The sequence below is a fragment of the Lissotriton vulgaris genome, chromosome 9 (assembly GCF_964263255.1).
Source record: "Lissotriton vulgaris chromosome 9, aLisVul1.2, whole genome shotgun sequence".
NCBI classification, from domain to species: domain Eukaryota; kingdom Metazoa; phylum Chordata; class Amphibia; order Caudata; family Salamandridae; genus Lissotriton; species Lissotriton vulgaris.
This window is the reverse complement of record NC_141697.1, coordinates 370,936,296-370,957,412: the sequence shown is the minus strand read 5'-3', so window position 1 is coordinate 370,957,412 and position 21,117 is coordinate 370,936,296. Positions and strand designations below refer to the sequence as shown.

Genomic DNA, 21,117 nt, shown 5'->3' with positions numbered 1-21,117 from the left:
TGCTACCGTTTGACCAAGTGACACCGCCGCTGCCATGGTTTTTCCAACCGGGTTTTTCCTGCTCAATCTTCTTCCCGACAACAGAAGCCCCTACCACCCCAGGATCTTATTAATGCTAGCCGTAGCGCAACTGCATCAGTAAGCACTTGGCTACCTAGCTTGCCTCTTGCCAGTGGCCTCCAGTTCCTGCTTGTTCCAACGTGATCCAGTTGCCGCCTCTTGACCAAGTGACACTGCCGCTGCCCGAGTTTTCCCGCACAAGTTTTTCCCACTGCCTGGGTGTCCCCCCTGTTTTTCCCCGCTTCTTGTTCTTCCTGCCAACAGAAGCCCCTCTGATCCCAGGGACTACTTAATGCAGGCCGCAGCACAACCGCATCAGTAGGCACCTGGGCATCTAGCTTGCCACTTGGCAGTTTCCTCCAGTTCCTGCTTGTTACAGACTGATCCAGTTGCTGCCTTTTGACCAAGTTACACTGCCGCTGCCTGTTTTTTTTTGTCTAGGTTTATCCCGCTTCCCATTCTAACTGCCAACAGAACCCTTGTCCACCCCAGGACCTACTTACTGCAGGCCGCAGCGTGGCTGCATCAGTAGGCACCTGGGCATCTAGCTTGCCAGTGGCCTCTAGTTCCTGCTTGTTCCTTCCTGATCCAGTTGCTGCCTTTTTACCAAATGACACTATCGCTGCCCGCATTTTTCCTGCTCACCATTCTTCCCGGCAACAGAATCCTACTCACCCCGAGGCCTACTTATTGCAGACAGCATTAAACCCGTGTGCACGCGAACACCACCAGGAACCCTGGCCCCATTACCATCCAATGCAACACAACAACCACAGCTGCCACCGGAGCCAATGAACACTGCCACTCCTCCTCGACATCCTCCAAGACCTCAACAATACACACAGGCAAACATCCCCCAGCACCACCTTGGACCTCTCTCCTGCGCTCATTGTAATTTTACCTGTGACACCACAGGTGCCGACACCATCACCTCCAAACAACCGACGCACGCCACCACCCACCACCCTCACCAACTGTTTGCCATGCTCCACAGCATCCGATCTATCGGGAAACACTTCACCAAAATTTTGAACCTCCTCAAAAGTACCACACCCGACCTTCTCCTCCTGACCGAAACTTGCCTCAACCCATTGTCCAACCTGGACATCGCCACAGCCATCCCGCCCACCTACAAAATCATACACCAGGACCAAACCCACAAACCAGATGGGGAACGTGGGATCATTTACCAAAACACAATTGACTGCACCACCTCCACTGACTCGGACAGCAGCTTCCTGGAACACCTCCACTACAAAATGCAAACGGACAACAACGCCACCATTAATGGAACCCTTGTTTACAATCCCCCAGGACCCAAGCAGAATTCTGCAACCACATCGCAGACTTCATCGCTTTCTCTCCATCAAATAAACCAACTACTTCCTTGTTTGGGACCTCAATTTCCACTTGGAAGACACTACAGACTCTAAGTCCATGGCCCTCCTCAACAGCCTCCACAACTTCAGGCTCACCCAGCTGGTCCAAGGACCAACCCACACATCAAGCTCTACCCTCCACCCTATTTTCTCCTCCAACAAGATCACCACCACCAACATGACCCCGCTCACATGGTCCGACCATTACATTATACATTTCAGGATACCAGCCCACCAAGCCACCCCACCAGAAAAACTCAAAGCACCATCAAAACACTATGGCAAAAAATCCAAAGAAAACTGGACTAAACCCCTACAGGAACGCCCACCTAACCATACCAGAACTTCGATGGTGACACTAAATGTCTCGCCGACTGCTCGACCCGCACCGCTCCCACCAGAAATAAGACCTACAAACCAAAAAAAAAAGACCAAATTAGTACACAAACGACCTCAGGGAGTCCAGGCGCCACTGCAAACAACTTGAAAGAAAATGGAGACTTGACAAAAACATCACCTTCAAGATCCACATACAAAGCGCCCTTAAATTCTACTACCAGCAACTCTGCAATGCAAAAAAAAAGTCTGAACTCTCAGACTTTAAGCCACCTCCAACAACGGCAAAAAACTCTTCACCGTGGTCGAGGAGTTCTCCAATCCTGCAGCTGCCAACACCGTCATTATCCCATCCTGAGCACTTTGCAACAACCTATAAAACTTGTCTGAACAGAAGATTGCCAATATCTACAACACATTCCACCCACAGCATACCGATTTGATCTCCCCCTACCAGCCGGACACCTCCTTCATTGCCAAACAGCTGCCACCCAACTAGAACCCCTCTTGAATGAAGACACCCTCTTCTTGATGAATACTATCCACTTAGGAGCCCCCTCAGTCCCATGCCCCTCTTCATATACAACCTTGGAAGAACCATCATCTACCCTGCGCTCACCACTATCATCAACACTTCCATAAGCACCACCACCTCCCTGTCTTGTTGGAAAAATGCAGAAGTCAGTGCCGTATAGAATAAAACAACAGCGCTCCCCAACACCCCCAGCACCTACAGACCTAGCTCGCTCCTGTCTTTCCCAGTTTAACTAATTTAGAAAGCCATCAATATCCAACTCAAGGACCACCTAGAACTCCATCAATGCCTAGACAGCTCTCAATCAGGCTTTCGCACCAACCACAGCACAAAGACAGCCCTCATTGCGGCCACTATTACATCAGAAGCATCCTTGATTGAGGAGAATCAACTGCACTCATCCTCCTCGACCTCTCCGCAGCTTTCAGTACTGTCTCCCACAAGTCACTCATCAGAAAGCTCCGGCACTTGAGTATCTGCAGATTGGCCCTCAAGTAGATTTACTCCTTCCTCACGGACAGAACTCAATGAGTTAGAATTCACCGTCACCTCAGAACCCAAGAAACTCATCTGTTGAGTCCCTCAAGGATCGTCGGTCAACCCATCACTCTTTAGCGTCTACATGACGCCTCTCACGGACATCGTCAGAGCCCACTGCATAAACATAGTTTCCTAGGCCAATGACACACCGCTCATCCTCTCCCTTTTCTGATTCAACCAGCATCGCCAAAGCAATATAATAATAATAATTTGATTTATAAAACTTTTGGTTATGTCTGATGGATTGTCCCTGTGCTAGGATTGTCCTACCAGCCTACTATCAAACTGAACTAACCAAGAAGAAAACAGATCATAACTAAAGAAAACCAACTCCAGACAATACTGAGTTCAATCTCAACCGAGAGCCTAGAGCAGCTGAAATAGCCAAATCTTGAGCATCTTACTGAAAGCCGTTTCCGAAGACTCCATTCTAAGATGGAGAGGTATGGTGTTCCACACCTTAGCAGCTCAAAAACCAAAAGAGCAGCCACCCAGCCAGGCTTTTTTCACAGATGGGACCACAGCCAGCTTAGCCTTAGATGACCTGAGACTGCAGCTGGGATAATAAGGTTTCACCATGGAAAACAAGTACCGAGGGCCCCTGTCATTGAGGATTTTATGGCATAGGCACATAGCTTTAAAAGAGATTGTCTTACTTAGAGGAAGTTAGTGCAATTTGGCAAGAGCTGAACGACAATGCTCACGTCTGGGTAGATTTAACAATAAACGTGCAGCCTTGTTTTGTACTCTGCAACTTTTGCAATCTACCCCGTGAGGCCCCAGTGTGAAGGATATTGCCATAGTCCAGGTGGGATGTCACCAATGCCTGGACTATGGTTTTCCTGGCGGCCTGAGGCAGAAGATCCATAATCTTCCCCAGAATGTTTAAGGTGCTGAAACATTTGCCTGCAACACAAGCTCTCGGACTATCAAAAGTCAGTTTAGGGTCAAACCAACTCCTATGTTCTTTATCTTTAACTTAGGGACTGGAACGGGTCCAAAGCATCAGGCCACCAGGCAGAAAACCAGACAGAGGAAGCTTTACCAACAATAAGGACCTCAGTTTTATTAGCACTAAGCCTGAGGCTGCTCCAGCTTCACCAAACTAAATTGGGCATCTGCATCTTCCACTTCCTGGTACAGAGTGACAATAAGTGTTGTATCATCAGGATAAGATGCAATGGTAATATTGTGTTGTTCGATTATATCTGCCAGGGTCGCATGTATAGATTAAATAAAGTAGAGCTCAACATGGAGCCCTGAGGCACTCCCTTAAGCAGAGGCAACGTTTCAGTGGAAAAGGGCCTTTGGGCTACCTGGAAAGTGCAGTCTTGGAGGAAGGAGGTCAACCACTTCAGAGCCATACCCCTGACACTGCGGTTCCTTAGCCACTTTAAAATAATACCATAAATAAATAAGACACAGTGTCAAATTATGTGCTGAGATCCAGCATTATTAATGCTGCTGCCTGTCCCATGTCTGCACAGAGTCTAAGAGATTCCAAAGCTAACAATAATGCTGACTCTGTAGAGTGTTGTGCCAGAAAGCCTGACTGGGTCGGGCGTAACAGATTTTTTGCTCTCTATGAAATGTGTTAGTTGCATATTCACATGCTTTTCAGCAACCTTCGCAAAAAAGGGGAGCAGCAAGATTGGTCTAAAGTTTTCAGAAAGCTTTGGGTCTAAAGCTTTTTTAAGAAGGGGCACAACAGTAGCGTGCTTCGACCTCAGAGATAATTTAAAAAAAAAATGTATTAGATTTTATACAAGTTCACAAATACGAACAATAGGAACTGCAAGTTCCAACAGAACCTGCCAGCATGTCATTATATCAAAACAATAAGCATTACAGTACGAGATCCAGGAGTACATTACAAGGTATGTTGCATCGGGCCGCAACCCACATAGCACAGCGGTACATTTATCCAATCTTTAACCACGATCTACAATTGGAACTGTGAAACATCTTAAGTCTCTGGGGACAAACCGGGTTGAACCAACAGGTAGGTCCAGACATCCAAGGCACAACAAGAAAAACAACATGTTAGATATTTCTTTTTCCCACGGCACTACATACAAGTTTCAGGGGATAGTACAGTACTAGTCCTCCCCATCGGGGCTGGGCTCAGGGGGGTCAGATCTATTCTGCGCCCAATTTATAAACGGTTCCCATATATCACGGGCCTCTAAGTCGGGGGCATTAAATCCCAGAAAATACTAAGCTGCGTGTGCCCATACGTGACATCTATCAACCAATCCTTGATGCAAGGTACCCCCTTCCTCCCCCATCGAAGTACAACCGGTCTTCTGGCAAACAATAGGAGGAGTGCGTGTAGTTTGCGCTGTTTCGGTGGCGTGTCCTTCACATAGCCCACGAGGCCCAATATAGGGGATGTAGCATCCTGTCTTACCACAATTTGATTGACTGCAGTAAAGATCTCTTGCCAGAAAGTAATGATATGTGGGCATTCCCAAGCGATGTGTAAAAAGGAGGCGGGTGTGTATCCGCATCGCCAGCAGCTCGCATCTTCCCTAAGTTTCATGCGGTGTAAGCTAATAGGTGTCCTGTAATATCTGTGTAAACATTTAAAATGGATCAGGTGAAGCCTCGACCTCAGAAATAATTGACCCCTCATAAGTGACCTGCCAATAAAATTACGCAAATGAGATAGAATAGATTCTATTCCCAGAACCAAAATTTTGGGTGGAGGCGGGTCCATTGGTCACCCAGATTTGACTTTGGTAAAAAGCATCCTAAGTTCTTTCAGAGAAAGAACAATAAAACTAACGAGGCTGTCCTCAGATGATGAAACCTCAAACCAAGCTTCCGGGCATCGGATGTCTCTGACATCCTGCGAAAAGGAGTCATACATTTTCGCCACTTTATCAGCAAAGAATCGAGCAATCACATTGCGGCTCTTAAAAAACTGAATATTACGAGCAGAAACGCATTCCAATGATGACGTGGAATTGAAAATTGAAAAAAGTTCTCTCGAGTAGTTAGTAGAAGACTCAATCTTCTGGGCATGATATCGTCTGCGAGTGCTTCCTATTTGCCTATGATGTTGTTAAAGTGCCACATTCTAGTTGGTTATAATCTTTTCACCATAAATGCTCCAGGCGTTTGCAGGACTACTTTGATAATGGCAGATCCTGATTAAACCATTTGGCAGAGGGTCTAATACGTGTAACCTGATACTGAGAAATGTCACTGACAGATGAAACACAACTGATTTCAGCTCAACACAGACAGAACCGAAGTGCTATCTGTGGCAAACAACCACTCCACTTGGGACGCCTTTTAGTGGCCCTCTGAAATTTTCCCCCCACCTACCCTGCGGAACATGTCGAGGACCTTGGGATCATCCTGGACACCGACCTCTATAAGAGCAGACAGATCAACGCCGTATCCTCATCATGCTTCCACATCCTGCAAATGCTGCACAAGATTTTCAAGTGGATCCCACTGAACACCACATGAACGGTCATCCAGGCTCTTATCACAAATAGACTTGATTACAGAAGCACCCTCTACATAGTAATCCCAGCCCATGTCCTATGCCGACTCCAAACCACCCAGAACGCTGCTGCTAGACTCGTGCTGAACATCCGGTGAAATAACCACATCTCCACAATCTCCACTGGCTCCATTCCAGGAAAAATGTAAGTACAATCTACTTACCCACACCTACAAAGCTCTCGACAGCACCGGTCCAGCTTTCCTCAATCACCGCTTTAACTTTTACCAACCCACCAAACACCTTCGATCTTCATCCCATGAAAGAGCACACCTCTCTCGCATCAAGAAGATCAGAAACGGAGGATGCTTTTTCTCATACATCACAGTCAAGAGATGGAATGACTTCCCTGAAATACCTCAGAACCTACCCCTTCCTCATGGACTTCAGAAGGAACCTCAAGATATGCCTCTTCCAGACGATACAGGCATGATCTCCTCCTCCCTTTTTAGGCCTGCCCTACTCAGCGTCTGGATACCCTCACAGGTAATTAGCCACGCTCTACAAAGTCACATAAGATAACAGTGTTGTACCGGAGAACATCTAAGTATATTTGTAGAATTTTAAAATTTCTTGTTACGAAAGAAGATGCTTTGACTGTCTTATGGTCTCCGGTTTGACCTATTCCATAAGTTATTTCTACGGTCTATTGCTATCTTATTAGTTCATCATTTATATATTAACCTTTTCTGTAGCTTAGGGAAGCTCTGATTTCGAACAGTAGTTTTTAATCCTCCTTGCTGCTTAGCGCCTCCATACCTGTGGTCACGTTCATCTCTCTATCCTTTTTAATGTTCGGCCTCTAAGTGAATGCATGTCCAAACTCCTTCTCATGAGTAAACTTAAACCAGGTAGTTTTCAGGTTGAGCCAGGTAGCTCTCAGGTTGCCCAATGTTTTTACATCTAGTAAAAAGTATTGTATGCCTTTTTCAAGCTTCCTAACACTACCTATTTTTCATCTACTCCATCAGTTTACTTAGTTGTCGTACTGTGATATGGACGTAGTCAATTATACAGAATGTTCTGTATATTTGAATCGGTAATAGCTGTATGTAACATTGGCAGTGTATTGCTTCACCATTCACTCTGATAACCGTTCTATGTAATCAACTCATGGCTGTGGGGCCTGATAACAGCTGGACGGTAAAGCAAAAGACTGATTTGTGAAGTAAGTGCCACATCTGGACTATGATGTTCATGGGTAATTTCTACCATCATGTGGATAGTCTTTTGGAGGAAATGTTGCCAACTGGTTGTTCTCCAGAATTAGCACTTTCTCCGCAAATCAGAAAATTTTCTGTTGCTGCCCAACTCTCAACCAGGTCCTAAATGCTCTATACTCTGCTTTGCATTATAGTACATATGATTTTACTTTCAACTACCCAGTCATTAACTTTCCGCTAGCTCATTCTGATTATCAGAAATGTTTAAAAAAAGCATGTATCTGAAAGAAATAGGTTAGTGTTAGATTCCTTACCTTAGAATTTCCCCAGGCGTAAGACTGGATCCGGAAAGTTTTACGTAGCAGTACCCCTGCGCGTCACTAGGCGTCGTCTGCGGCTCCGCCTCTGTCGTTGGCGCCGGGATGATGTCGTCTGAGTACTTAGATGCCACCCTCGCGCACTGACGTCAATTCTTCATTTTTTCTGCACCAGCAAGCGCAGATCCTGAAAAAGCAGTACTTCTTAGTCATTTTTTGACTAACTTTTTTGATCCTTTTTGGATCCTTTTGCGAGTCAGTAGACTCTTGGTGCCGGGTTCAAACCCTGTGCCGATTGTAACCGCCTGATGTCGGTTACCGACCCCCACCGTCGGTGCCTGTATTGCCTTGGGGCCAACCACGACGACAAGTCGTGCCCCCACTGCCGGGCCTGGACGTCGAAGGCTAGGCGGTGGGGGTCCCGTAAGCGCCTCCAGCTCTGGCAGTCAGCCTGCGCCATTCACGGTCCCGGCCAAGGAGGAGGTCGAAGGACCGGTTGTGGGGCCACAGTCATCGCAGATCGGCGAGTCGCCACCATTCGTCGGGCTCCAAGTCCTCAGGTCCGAGGCACAAGAAGTCGAAGAGACGACATCGCTTTTCCGACTCCCCCGACGCTCGCGCGATGCGGCCGGGGGTTCGGGCGACACTGCCCACGTGGCTCCACCAGAGCCACAGGCGCCGTGGCCAGCTCCATACCCGCCGGTCCCTGGGCTGAACGCGACACCGGAGGAGATCGGTGCCTTCCTCATGGCCATGAGTTCGCTCTCTCCTCCGTCGGGTCCCGCTGTGGTGCCTTCGGGCCCCGCGGCCCCGACTGGGAGCCCAAGCCAGGGACTTCGGCCCCGGCACCGTCGGGTGCTTCGGCCCCGGCGCAGTCCACGACTTCGGACCCGACGCCGCAGGGCCCTGCTGGATCCGGGTCCGGATCCGGATCGCCGCTGGTCAACCTTACGACCCCTCCGCCGGCGCCGACCCCCATGGTGTCGCCCTCGACGTCGTCCCCGGTCCCTCCCTCGACGTCGTCACTGGTCCCTCCCTCGGTCCGGATCCGGCGTCGGACCGGCGTCGCCCGACACCGCATTCGAGGCGAGAGAAGAGCAATTCTTCTATGATCTGGCCCTATCGTTTGCTCCTGACTATCAGGAGATGGGAGGCGAGGAGAATTGGGAGGGGTCTGAGGACCCTCTGGCACAGGAGTGCCAGTCGTATCAGAACTGGGTAGTTGAGCTAGGGGAAGCCAGTGGTCTGGACACTTTGCCTGACACTGGATTTTTCTCTCCTCCTACCGTGGCTACGGAGGAGGGGGCTGCTTACAGCGTGGTGTTGACGAGGGCCGCCAAGTCCTTGGCTCTTGAGCTCCCCGTTGCGGCCGTGAGGACTAACCTCCTCACTGAGGTCCTTAAACTGCAGGCAAGCTGTTCGGAACCTGTACTGCCATTTAATGAGGCCCTTACTGACGTTCTGTTGGGCACCTGGTCCAGGCCCGCTACAGACCCCCCCTGTAGATCAGAACGTGGCCAGACGCCACTGCCCGACCCCGGGCTACCCTAGCTTCCTGTCCACCCACCCCAGAGAGCCTGGTTATCCAGGTCTCTAACTCCCAGACCGCATTCCCGACTGCTCCACCTGATCGGGAATCCAAAACGTATGAGCAGTTCAGTAAGAAGCTGTTCTCCTCACTTAGTTTGGGGTTGCGGTCGGTCAGCACCGCTTGCCTTTTAAGCCGTTATACCCATTCTTTGTGGGACACGGTTGTGGACGTGCTGCCAAATTGCCAGAAGGAGGCCCGGGGAAAACTTGCTCAAGCCCTTGTGGAAGGGCGAGATGCAGCACGGTACTCTATTCGATGTGGGCTGGATACCACAGACTCGCTGGGCAGGGCTATTTCCACGACGGTGGCGGTTCGCCGCCACGCCTGGCTGAGGTCCGCCAACTTTTTGGCTGATGTCCAGAACTCTCTCATGGACATGCCGTTTGATGACCGTCACCTCTTTGGTGACAAGGCAATCAGTGCGCTTGAGCGTTTCAAGGACTCGAGGGCTATGGCCCAGTCCTTGGGCCTGTTGGGCCAGCGCCAGCAAACTTCTGCCTTTCGTTACTTTTGTGGCCAAGGAAGGGGCGCCCCTTCACGTTCTGCCAGCCACGGGCCGCAGACCAGCATCCAGCGCGTGGCGGAGGTGGTAACTTCCGTGGCGGTGCCAGGGGACAGCGGCGAGGCCAGTCCACATCCACCCCCGCAGCATCCGCCTCAAAGCCTTCCTATTCCGAGCTTTCAGGCCCATTTGACGCTAGTGGCGGGCAGGGTTCGCCATCACCTCCTCCACCGGCGCACCATCACATCGGAGAGGTGAGTGCTGCAAATCGTCCGAAGGGGCTACTCCCTGCCCTTCGAGGCGACCCCTCCAGCCATGCCACCGCAGTACCACCGCGTGTTGGGGGATCACTTGCAACTTCTGCAAGAGGAAGTTACGGCCCTCTTGGCCAAGTGGGCCATCAAGCGCGTTCCTGGGCCAGAAGTAGGGTGTGGTTGTTACTCCCACTATTTTCAAGGTTCCCAAGAAGGGCAAAGGGTGCCTACGCCCTATCTTGGACCTGCGGAACGTCAAGGGCTTCCTCCGGAAGGAGAAGTTCAAGATGCTGACTTTGGCTCAGGTCTTAGCCGCCCTAGACCCCAGAGACTGGATGGTAGCATTGGACTTGCAGGACGCATATTTTCACATCTCCGTCCTCCCGGCCCACCGGCGTTACCTGTGGTTCACGGTAGGCCACAAGCACTTTCAGTTTACCATGCTCCCCTTCGGCCTTACCAGCGCCCCTCGGGTGTTCACGAAAGTGATGGCGATGGTCGTAGCTCATCTGCGCAGATTAGGGGTGTTAGCCTTCCCCTATCTCGACGACTGGTTGTTGAAGGCGGGCTCGCCCCAGACAGTCGTCAGCCACCTCCAGACTACGGCCGACCTCCTGCACCTGCTTAGGTTCTCCATCAATGTGCCAAAGTCACACCTGTGTCCCTCTCAGAAGCTCCTCTTCATCGCAGCGGTTCTGGATTCGGCGCAGTTTCGGGTTTATCCTCCCGAACAGAGGGTTCGGCATATTCAGGCTCTGATTCTGATCTTTCAGCCTTTATCCCGAGTCTCGGTCAGGTTGACGCTGCAGCTTCTGGGGCTGATGGCCTCCTGCATCCTTCTGGTGCATCACGCCAGGTGGCGGATGCGGGCTCTGCAGTGGGACCTGAAGTTTCACTGGGCCCAGCATCAGGGCAACCTGTACGACCACGTCCTGATCACGGAGAGCACTGCAAGACAGTTGCAGTGGTGGCTCACGGACCGCGTTTGGGTCAGCAGCAGATCTCTCTCCCTACCCCAACCGGAGCATGTAGTGGTGACGGATGCGTCCCTCCTGGGATGGGGGGGGGGGGGGCACATGGGAGAGAGGGAGATCAGAGGCCACTGGTCTCCGGGGAGTCTCGGCTCCATATCAACCTTTTCAGTTCAGTGGGCAAATACAATGTCAAAGTAATCGCATAATATTTCCATATTGATTTCATACTGTACATTAGGCGTCTGGAGCTGCGGGCGACCCGGCTTGCACTGAAAGCCTTCCTTACCTCTGTCCGGGGATGTGTAGTGCAGGTGTTCACGGACAACACTACCGCCATGTGGTACTGCAACAAACAGGCTGGGTGGGGTCGTGGACCCTTTATCAGGAGGCTCTGCGCCTCTGGCAATGGCTGGAACACCAGGGCGTGTCCCTGGTGGTTCAACACCTGGCAGGTTTCCTGAACGCCAGGGAGGACGAACTCAGCCGTTGGTACATGATGGATCACGAATGGCGTCTGAACTCGGACGTGGCGCAAGGTCTCTTTCAGCAGTGGGGAGAGCCTTGGTTAGATCTATTCGCCACAGAAGAGAACGCGCAATGGCATCAGTTCTGCGCGTTGGAATTTCCAAGGCAGCACTCACTTGGAGACGCTTTTCGTTGCGAGTGGAGATGCGGTCTGTTGTACGCCTTTCCGCTTATACCACTTCTGCCCAAAGTGCTGAAGAAGGTCAGGAGCGACCGGGCCCAAGTCATCTTTGTGGCTCCGGACTGGGCACGAAGATACTGGTATCCCGAGCTACTCAGCATGTCAGTCGATCCCCGGATTTGTCCGCCTCTTCAGGAGGACCTTCTGTCGCAGCAGCAGGGGACGGTCCTACACCCGAACCAGTCCAGTCTCCACCTCCATGCATGGAGATTGAGTGGTGGCAGTTGAGGCCATTTAACTTGCCTCCTGAAGTCTGTGATGTGATTCTGGCAGCCCTCCACAAAATCGGTATACGCCTTCAAGTGGAAAACATTTGTGGCATGGTGCACAGCAAAGGCTGTAGATCCACTTTCTGCCCCCCTTTCAGAGGTTCTACTCTTTCTTCTTTCTCTTGCCCAGCAGGGCTCTGCTCTGGGCACTATCAAAGGCTACCTCTCTGCCATTTCAGCCTTCCTAAGGCTTCCTGATCAGCCTTCTCTTTTCAAGTCCCCTGTTGTAAATAGATTCTTGAAGGGCATCACTCACATGTTTCCTCCTGTTCCTTTCGTGATGCCTCAGTGGGACTTGAACCTTGTTCTGACTTATTTGATGTGCGCTCCCTTCGAGCCACTTCACAATTGCCCTCTTAGTCTTCTTACTCTTAAGACTGCATTCCTGGTTGCCATCACCTCTGCCAGGAGAGTGAGTGAGCTCCAGGTTCTATCTTCTCAACCTCCTTTCCTCTCTGTCCATCCGGACAAAGTTGTCATGAGAACGTTGTCTCTTTCCTGCCCAAAGTAGTCACAGCCTTCCACATTGGGCATTCCATCACCTTGCCCACCTTCTTTTCGCCTCCGCCTCCCTCTAAAGAGGAAGAGATGCTCCACTGTCCCAAAACGTGCGCTCTCATTCTATCTGGACCGCACACGCCTGTTCCGGGTGGACAACCAGCTCTTTGTTGGTTACGTGGGCGCTAAGAAGGGACGGGCGGTGCACAAAAGAACCATTTCATTATGGGTTGTTTTGTGCATAAAGGCTTGTTATTCACTGGCTAAAAAGGAGCCTCCTGTGGGGCTGCGTGCCCATTCCACTCGGGCCACGGTGGCTACTATTGCCCTGGGTCGGGGAGTCCCCTTGCAGGACATCTGTCAGGCAGCTACGTGGGCCTCGCTGTACACGTTCGCTAGACTCTACTGCCTGGACAGCCAAGTCCGGAGAGATGGCTTTTTCGGCCATTCTGTTCTCCAGGACTTTCTGGTGTGATCATTGGTTCGCAGACCCACCACCGGGGTTGGTATTGCTGGGGTATCTATTCTAAGGTAAGGAATCTAACACTAACCTGTTTCTTTCAGATGCACAAGTTACTTACCTTCGGTAACGATATATCTGTAAGAAACAGTAGTTAGTGTTAGATTCCTTACCGCCCCACCCATCCTAGCCCGTTATGCGAACCGATTTCTAGGGTTAAGGCTCTTCCCTTTGAGGGCCCTAGTTTCATGGCACCAGTGTCGGTGTTTATCATGGCTCTGCGTTTCTGGCGCGGAAAAGCTGTGTATAAGAACTGACGTCGGCGCGCGAGGGCGGCGTCTAGGTACTCCAACAACGTCATCCCAACGACGGACGCGGAGCCGCAGACAACGCCTACTGACTCGCATGGGTACTGCTACGCAAAACTTTCTGGATCCAGTCTGACGCCTGGGGATATTCTAAGGTAAGGAATCTAACACTAACTACTGTTTCTTACAGATATATCGTTACCGAAGGTAACTTGTGCAAATGTGTGATCAGTACTCTGATGGGTTGCATTGTTACTGTTGACTAAATTCCTTTTTTTATGCGGTCTTGAAATATTCCACTCATGAAGTTTGTGAGATGTATATCTTTGACATATTTTTGATTGATCCGTAAATGTAGGACACCTACAGATTGTGGAATGTCGAATACATAACTGTGGGGTTAATGTTCTAATTGTAAGTAAATGTCAGTACAGATATATTTTCTACTTACAAACATGCCTACCCTCCAAGATGCACCATATAAATGATACATTTTTTATTGATATTAAAAAAAACTGTCAATTTCAAATCAAATCAAGTTTTTTTAATGTGAACTTTATTTTTGCAGTCTGTGCCAAATCATAAATCCTCTTCTCAAGGTGCTGTACTCGCAGAAGCAGAGCAGCAGATTTTGCGGGATCTAATGAGTGATGCTATGGAGGAGATGGATGGTCATCAAGCTGCTTCTCCTATGAATCATCTTCTTAATGGTAATAAGAGCCTTAGTTTTCGTGGTACATTTGCACTTATGTTAAATTTTAGTTTAAACACCATATGTATTTATCTCATTACAACCTCTTTACTGAACACATACTTCTAATGGATACTGAATCCTTTTACTGCCTTGAATCTGAACCACTTTTACAAAAGCCACACTGTGTCTGCACTGAATTTTACTTTATTGAGTTGATGGTGACAGATGGTGCTTTCTGACATCAATGATGTCATCTCTGAACATCACCCGAAGTGAAGCAATAGTTCTGTGTAAAGGCCATGCTCCATGGTAATATTAGTTCATTCGGTAATGTACTTCAATAGCCATAGTGCTCTGGAGCCACCAAGTATTCTTAGAATTTTTGGGATGTTTTTTCTTTTAAAATCATCAGGCTTTAAGCCATGAAGGTTGTGTCATACTGATTTTGACCTGAACCGTACGCCAATTGCCCATGGTGTCTAGGAAGTAGAAACAACTTGTCACAAATGTGACCTTTGAACTTTCATGAATCCTATCTGTGAGAGGAAGACTTACATTTTCATGGCATGGAGCAGGTTGAGGTTTACTCGTAAATGGTTACTAAATCAAGGATCTGCCTTCCCCTTAGAGAAGGTACAGAAAAGTCCTCCTCCTGCACAACAACTTTAAGGATACTTCATTAGCTTCTTCAGACTAGGTTTGTGACCTTCATCTAATACCTCAAGTGATCTCTCCCATTGTAGCAGCATTTGCTAATTAAGTATAGGACTTTCAACAACCCATGTTGAACGTTTTTTGGCCTCTAAGATTGATGCTAAGTCAGTGTCAACTCTGCTTCCTTACACCTTAGGTCAAGTTTTGTTCCTTTAAAGCCAGATGCTTCTGCCATTGCAGTGCTGGTTGTGACTTCTGTTGCTAATTTGATTTTGAAGTAAATGTTTGAATGTATTTTAGTGACAGAGGCACAATGCTACAAACAGAATTTGTGACATGGAAAATTGTGTATAGTGCCGAAGCCAAAGCAGAGTGTTGTTTAGGTTTTTCTTTTTTTTTTATAACCAATTTTATTGATTTTATGAGAGATCAACAAGAGAGAACACCAGCAGTGAATACAATTAGCGGTGCAAAGCAAAATGAGATAATAGTACACCAGCAAACAGGCATTGACCAGCAAGGAGAAGACATTGTTACGCCCACCCAGTTCTCGATTGTTCAGTGAAAGTATCAGTCCTCTATCACCCGACCCATTTGCCCCACATTCTGCGAAACCTCTTTGGGCATCCTCTGGCCTCATACAGGGGCCTTCCTGTGCAGTGCACCAGTCAACCCCCCTGCGCCAACGTGCCATAGTGGGAGCAGCCAAGTCCAGCCAGTTGGCTGCAATGTCCCTTTGAGCCACCATCAATGCAGTGTTGAGAAAGAGTTTTTCAGCTCTGGAGCCATCCATCTTCTCCATGATACCCAAGAGCACATTCATCTGGACAAGGGGGACCTCCCAGCCCAGAACCTCAGTAAGGTCCCCGGTCACTGATTCCCAGTAGCGCGTGATTGCGGAGGAAAGCCATACCAATTGATAAAAATCGGCTTGCGGGTGATTGCAGCGGGGACAGGAAGCATCAGGCCGGAGCCCAGCACGATGGAGGTGCAGCGGCGTGAGATAGGCAGCGTGAATGTAATACACGAAGATTTTTACAATAGCTTCACATGAGATCTTTCCTAGGTTTGAAAATGTATTTTGTTCTGATTCGGATGACATTCGGTTTCCTCATGCATCAGATCTGTTGACGTTGAGAATGATAGTAGTGAGGCAGATGATCTCTTTGCCTCCAGTATACGCTACATGTAGTTTTGGCTGATTTGCAACATCCCAAAGAGTTATACACTACTCAGGAAGGGGATTTTTTGCCAGCACAAGGACCTGTTACTCCTGAGCAAGCACATTATGCCATGGCTGTAAAGAAGGAAAAGTCACAATTGATTGGTGGATTACTTGATTTATTTTCAGCCATTGGGTATTACTCCAGTCTGTCATTTTATGCCCACAATGCCACCTCAGACAGGAACCAGCCATATGCAAATTAGCCTTAGCCTTGCTCTAGTAAGAACAGTCCATCCTGAACTGCCAGGCCCCCTCTGAGCAGGAACATAAACAACCCAAGGCTGGTTTCTATGTATTTCCTCCGTAGGAGACAGCTTGAATCCTAAAGCATGGGAACTATGTCTCGGCATCCCCAGTGCATTTAAAGACCAAAGGGATGGTTGGATTACTTGAATTACTCTCACCAGGCTGTCAGCAATTCATCTAGTAAGGAAGAACAATGCAAAAGCTGACTCGGATGAGGACAACGTCATCACTCAACCATGAATCGGAGACCAGCCAGAAGGTTCTGCTGAGATTTTCCTATCTTCGGGACTTCCACTGATTAACATTTTTACCATGTTTGAAAACAGGAAGACTCATCTATTCTCTTCAGACAAATTCTCTAGGTTCTTTTGGCAATACATTTGCTTTCACCTGATTGTACAACGTGCATCTGGGTTCACAGGATGTGGTCTTCAGACTTTTTTATCTCATTTGTCTAGCTCCATTGGTCCTTCCTCTCAGTGATGCTTTGCTTTTACGGAATCAGGACAGAGTTTTACAACCCAACACTCAATCTCTATGTCTAATTGTTTGTAAATTAAGAGGTTAGCCTTGGTGTTTTATTTGTTCCCCCCTGATGTGTTGGAGATGTGTTACCTAGCCGAATCTCTTCTATGAGGTCAGTCTATTCTATTAGATGGGTTGTGTTTCAAACATAGTGCACAGATAACTTTAGATCCACTTCAGGCGAATTTTATTTTATAGTTAGCAGTAACTCTTTGTGGGGAAAGGTCTGAGTGAGCATTAGCATGATCTTTATCTTTCTCATGTGAACTTCATTTGAACATTTGGATTGATGTCAGATCCGTTTTCTTTCTTGGAAGTGTCTTTCTTTCTAGCCATTACTATAGTTTAGCATGCCAGTCAACTCGCAGTGCTTTTTGCTTCTCCTCCATTTACTACATCCCTAAAGACTAAGGTACTCTGATCTTAATGTGTCTAAGATCATTTCCTTGTCGGCTTTCTTTCCAACCCTTATCTTTCTAAGGCGAAAGAGAGGCAATTTAGTCCAGACCATTCGGCTCATACCCACTGCATTTATAGGTCTCAGACTTTTAGGGTTAAGTTAAACCTTCATTGGCTATCAGGAAGCTCGGCTGTGGAAAGCTATTAGGAAACAAAAAAGTTAAAGGTGGATTTCATTGACAGTTGGATATTGCTACCATTTGGCAGGCAAATGTGTCCTTGAGGTTTTTACACTTTTGGGTGGAGTTCCAGTTCAGTTGGTTTGTATACATGCCCTTCAGTTCATTCTTTATGTAAACAATATTACAAACAGTATTGTCCAGAGGAGAAGGACTGTAATCACGGAACGGAACGTCTGCAATTCTTGTTATGCATGTATTATGCCTCCTTTTTGGTTGCTCTGGCAATGGTTTAGAAGTAATAACGCTGTGGGAGCTAATATCCATTATAAGAACATATTACCTAAGTTCAGTGATGTTCTTTTTTAATGATATGACAGCTCCTGAATTACCCTTAATACCCTCACATTTATCCTCGTAAGTGTTCTGCTATGCTTCTTACTTGTGTTTGGCTTTGTCCAGTATGTCCTTTCCTTAACTTGGGCCATGAAAAATGGGTGGAACTGATGTTAATGTCGCATGAGGCTTTTACATGGTCAAGCAAGTGTGGCAGAGAGGACCTGCACGTACTCTCTGCCTCTTTATCTAGCTCTGTCATCCTCTACCATATTCTCACATTCTCAGCAGTTTATCTACCCGCAGTCAGCGTCTGAGGGCACATATCAAATATGCACATCACATTGGGATTTTACTAACTGTTTGTCTAATAAATGCGTCAGTCCTGGCACTGTACTCACTTACCCAACAACTCTTTCCACTCATAAAAGGAGCGTGTGAATTTGAAGTTTGTGTTTTTTACCTCCGCAAAATTAGAAGTGTAGAGTGTTTGCTAATTGGCAAACTTTAAAGCACAAAGGCCTGCATCTTGTTTCACAAACAATCTCTTTTAAGCATGTTTTCTTTTTCAGGTGCAATGAGGAAAATATCTACCTTCAACCTTGCATCCTTGATTTGAACTTGATTCAATTGTTATTCTCCCTGCTCCTTTAGTTACAGCTCACTTAGCAAAGTTTAAAATATAGCGATGTAAACACAAAAAAAAAAATTCGTTCTAATCAGGAATCTTGCTAAAAATTGAGCTGCCGCTTTCTGTGGCACCTGACATAAAGAAAACAAATAATTTTGTATTCCCAGGTAGAATGAGTTACCGCAGTCTAACTTGTGCAAAATCCTGATATTGGTGGTGTTTTTTTCACTTATATACAGTAAGATTGGCTGAGCATGCTTATTACATACAGACTGTAAAACAAAACATGTACTTGCTCCTCTGTTTACTTGTGATGATCAGGAGAGATTGGAATCACAATGGAATTCAAGGTAAGAAGGATAGGCCACTCAATGGCAGTGGGAAAGAGCAAATGGCAGGCAGAAATGTGAGAATTTCCTCCAATACCCAAATCCTCAGTTATTTTTTCTTTCAGCTAAAAAAAAAAATACTGCTGTAGCATTTTAGCCTGTTTTATCATTACAATCTCTGAAGCACCTATGCTCCACACTGTCTGAGTGTTAGCAGAATAAGTGTACAAGGAAAAATCCAATGATTTTATTAGGTTAGCCATTTGTCTAAGATAAATGTTAAAGAGGAGCCCTTTGGAACACCAACGTTGAACCCTGTGTACAGCAGATATAAAAGATGTGGAGGGTAGGGAATCTGTAGCTATCGTCTCTCACTTTTTGACAGGCCTTTTTCAATGTTTTGTTGACTATTCTTGGTGTGTAGACCATGGCTCCAATGGCTTTGAGGAAGCAGTTCCTACAGCTGCTTGTGGCCCGCAGTTTGGCTCCACGCCATTAGTCCCAATCGAGGGGAAGGTCTGGGCACTGCTCCAGGAGTCCTAATTCCTCATCCTTCTGCTTGTAGTTCTCGGGTGATCGGGTTAGAGTCATAAGAAACACAAGAAGTCGAAGCGTGCTTAAACTTTTCCCTATCCATCGACCAATGTGATGGAGGAGTTGCGGCGCTCGAGGCCTCGTTCTGCGGAACCTGCCTCCTGGCCAGCTCTACTCTTCCCTGCCTTTCCAGGAACCGGAGCGACCCCTGCCCAGCTTAAAGAATTCTATGACGCCATCTGCCTTATGTTTGGGTGACCTGACCCTCCTGGTGCGCCTTTGGGCCCGGGAGACTCCATCGGGTTCCACGCCAGCAGCTCCGGTGCTGATGCCCCCCAATGGATCTGGTGGTGGATCCAGACCAGCGCTTGTCGTGCCCCTTCAGCCTTCGGCGGCACCCATACCGAGACTCCGACACTGCCCACACCCCCAGCAGCACCAGACCCGTTCTTATCCCTGAAGACCTAAAGCTGGATCGGTGCCTACTAATGCTGATTCCAGTGCCGACGACGCCCTTGGGTCCTAGGACGGTTCCTCAGCCTTATTTATGAGGGGCTAGGAATGGAGGAAGATTAGGAGGGGTCATTGGATCATTTACAAGACCAGCCTGAGCACAAAATGGACTGGTATGAGGAATTGGGTGAGGCCAGTGAACTGGATACCTCCCCAGTTTCTGGCTTGCTTTCTCCCCTTACTGTGGCTACTGAGGAGAGGGCTTCACATACTATGGTGTTGAGAAGAGCAGCCGAGGTCCTAGACCATCAGCTCCTTTTGGTGGATGTCAAGACGCACATTTTGACAGAGGTTCTGCAGCCAGGTTTCTCCTTCTCGGAACCCCTCCTGCCTTTCAAAAAGGTCTTGACTGATAGCCTTCTGGGAACCTGCCAAAGCTCAGCACAGGGCCCCTGTGAAGAGGACAGTTGCCTTGTCACAATCACCTTGCACCAAGCGACCCAACATTCCTCACCAAGCACCCTACCCCTGAGAGCTTGGTGGTCCAAGACTCTACTTGACAAGGTGCTTTTCCTTCCGCTCCTCTGTACAGGAAATCCAAGAGGCTGGATAGTTGGGGCAAGAAGATTTTTCTTCCGCCAGCCTTGCATTGCAGTCAATGAGCACTGCATGCCCATTGGGCCGTTACACCCACTCCTTGTGGGAAACGGTTGCTCAAATGCTGCCACCGGTCCCGGAGAAGGCCCGGGCCATTCTCTCCCAAGTGGTATCAGACGGGAGAGATGTGGCAAAGTTCACCATTCGTTGTAGACTTGACATCAACGACTTGCTGGGCAGATCAACGTCATCAACAGTGGCTATTTGAGGCCACTCCTGGCTGAGAACTTCTGACTTTTCTGATGATGTTAGTTTTGAAAGTTGGACAGCACCCTTCAAGAGTTATACACTGTTACAAAACAGTTGTTAAAAACATACAAATGAACAAAGTATTAGTTTTCCCAAATGTTCAGATAAGACACACAAAAGTTGTGACTTGGATTTTCTTTCTTTTATTCAGTTTTTATTCTTTATTTTCTTTTTTTTGATAGTTGCGAATAGCCGACGCGTTTCGTCCGTTGCCGGACTTCTTCAGGGCTTGAAACAATCTGTCTGATATCGTGTTTCACATCCGTCTCAGTCAGGCTTTCATGGCGTTTCTTTTATTGCTTGGAGAATTGTAAGCAAGGTCACAAATCCTAGTCACAGTCGTTGTCGACAAAGAAGCAAAAGCAGGACCACAGTAAGGTCAAGGGGCTGGAACATACAGGAGCATCAAGTTGTGGTCTTCTGGTTCGAACCAATAAAAGAAACGCCATGAAAGCCTGACTGAGACGGATGTGAAACACAATATCAGACAGATTGTTTCAAGCCCTGAAGAAGCCCGGCAACGGACGAAACGCGTCGGCTATTCGCAACTATCAAAAAAAAAAAAAAAGAATCAAAACTGAATACTGAATAAAAGAA

At 47.9% G+C, this 21,117-nt stretch overlaps 1 protein-coding gene across 2 annotated transcripts in view; it reads left to right on the top strand.

The window, feature by feature from the left end:
• ATG2B (autophagy related 2B) overlaps positions 1-21,117 on the top strand; it is a 1,072,129-nt gene that overhangs the window by 622,410 nt on the left and 428,602 nt on the right. For both annotated transcript variants that reach the window (XM_086937744.1, XM_086937743.1), the window contains exon 29: positions 13,978-14,119. In XM_086937744.1, the coding sequence (XP_086793870.1) occupies positions 13,978-14,119 (142 nt within the window). The remainder of the gene's footprint in view (positions 1-13,977; positions 14,120-21,117) is intronic.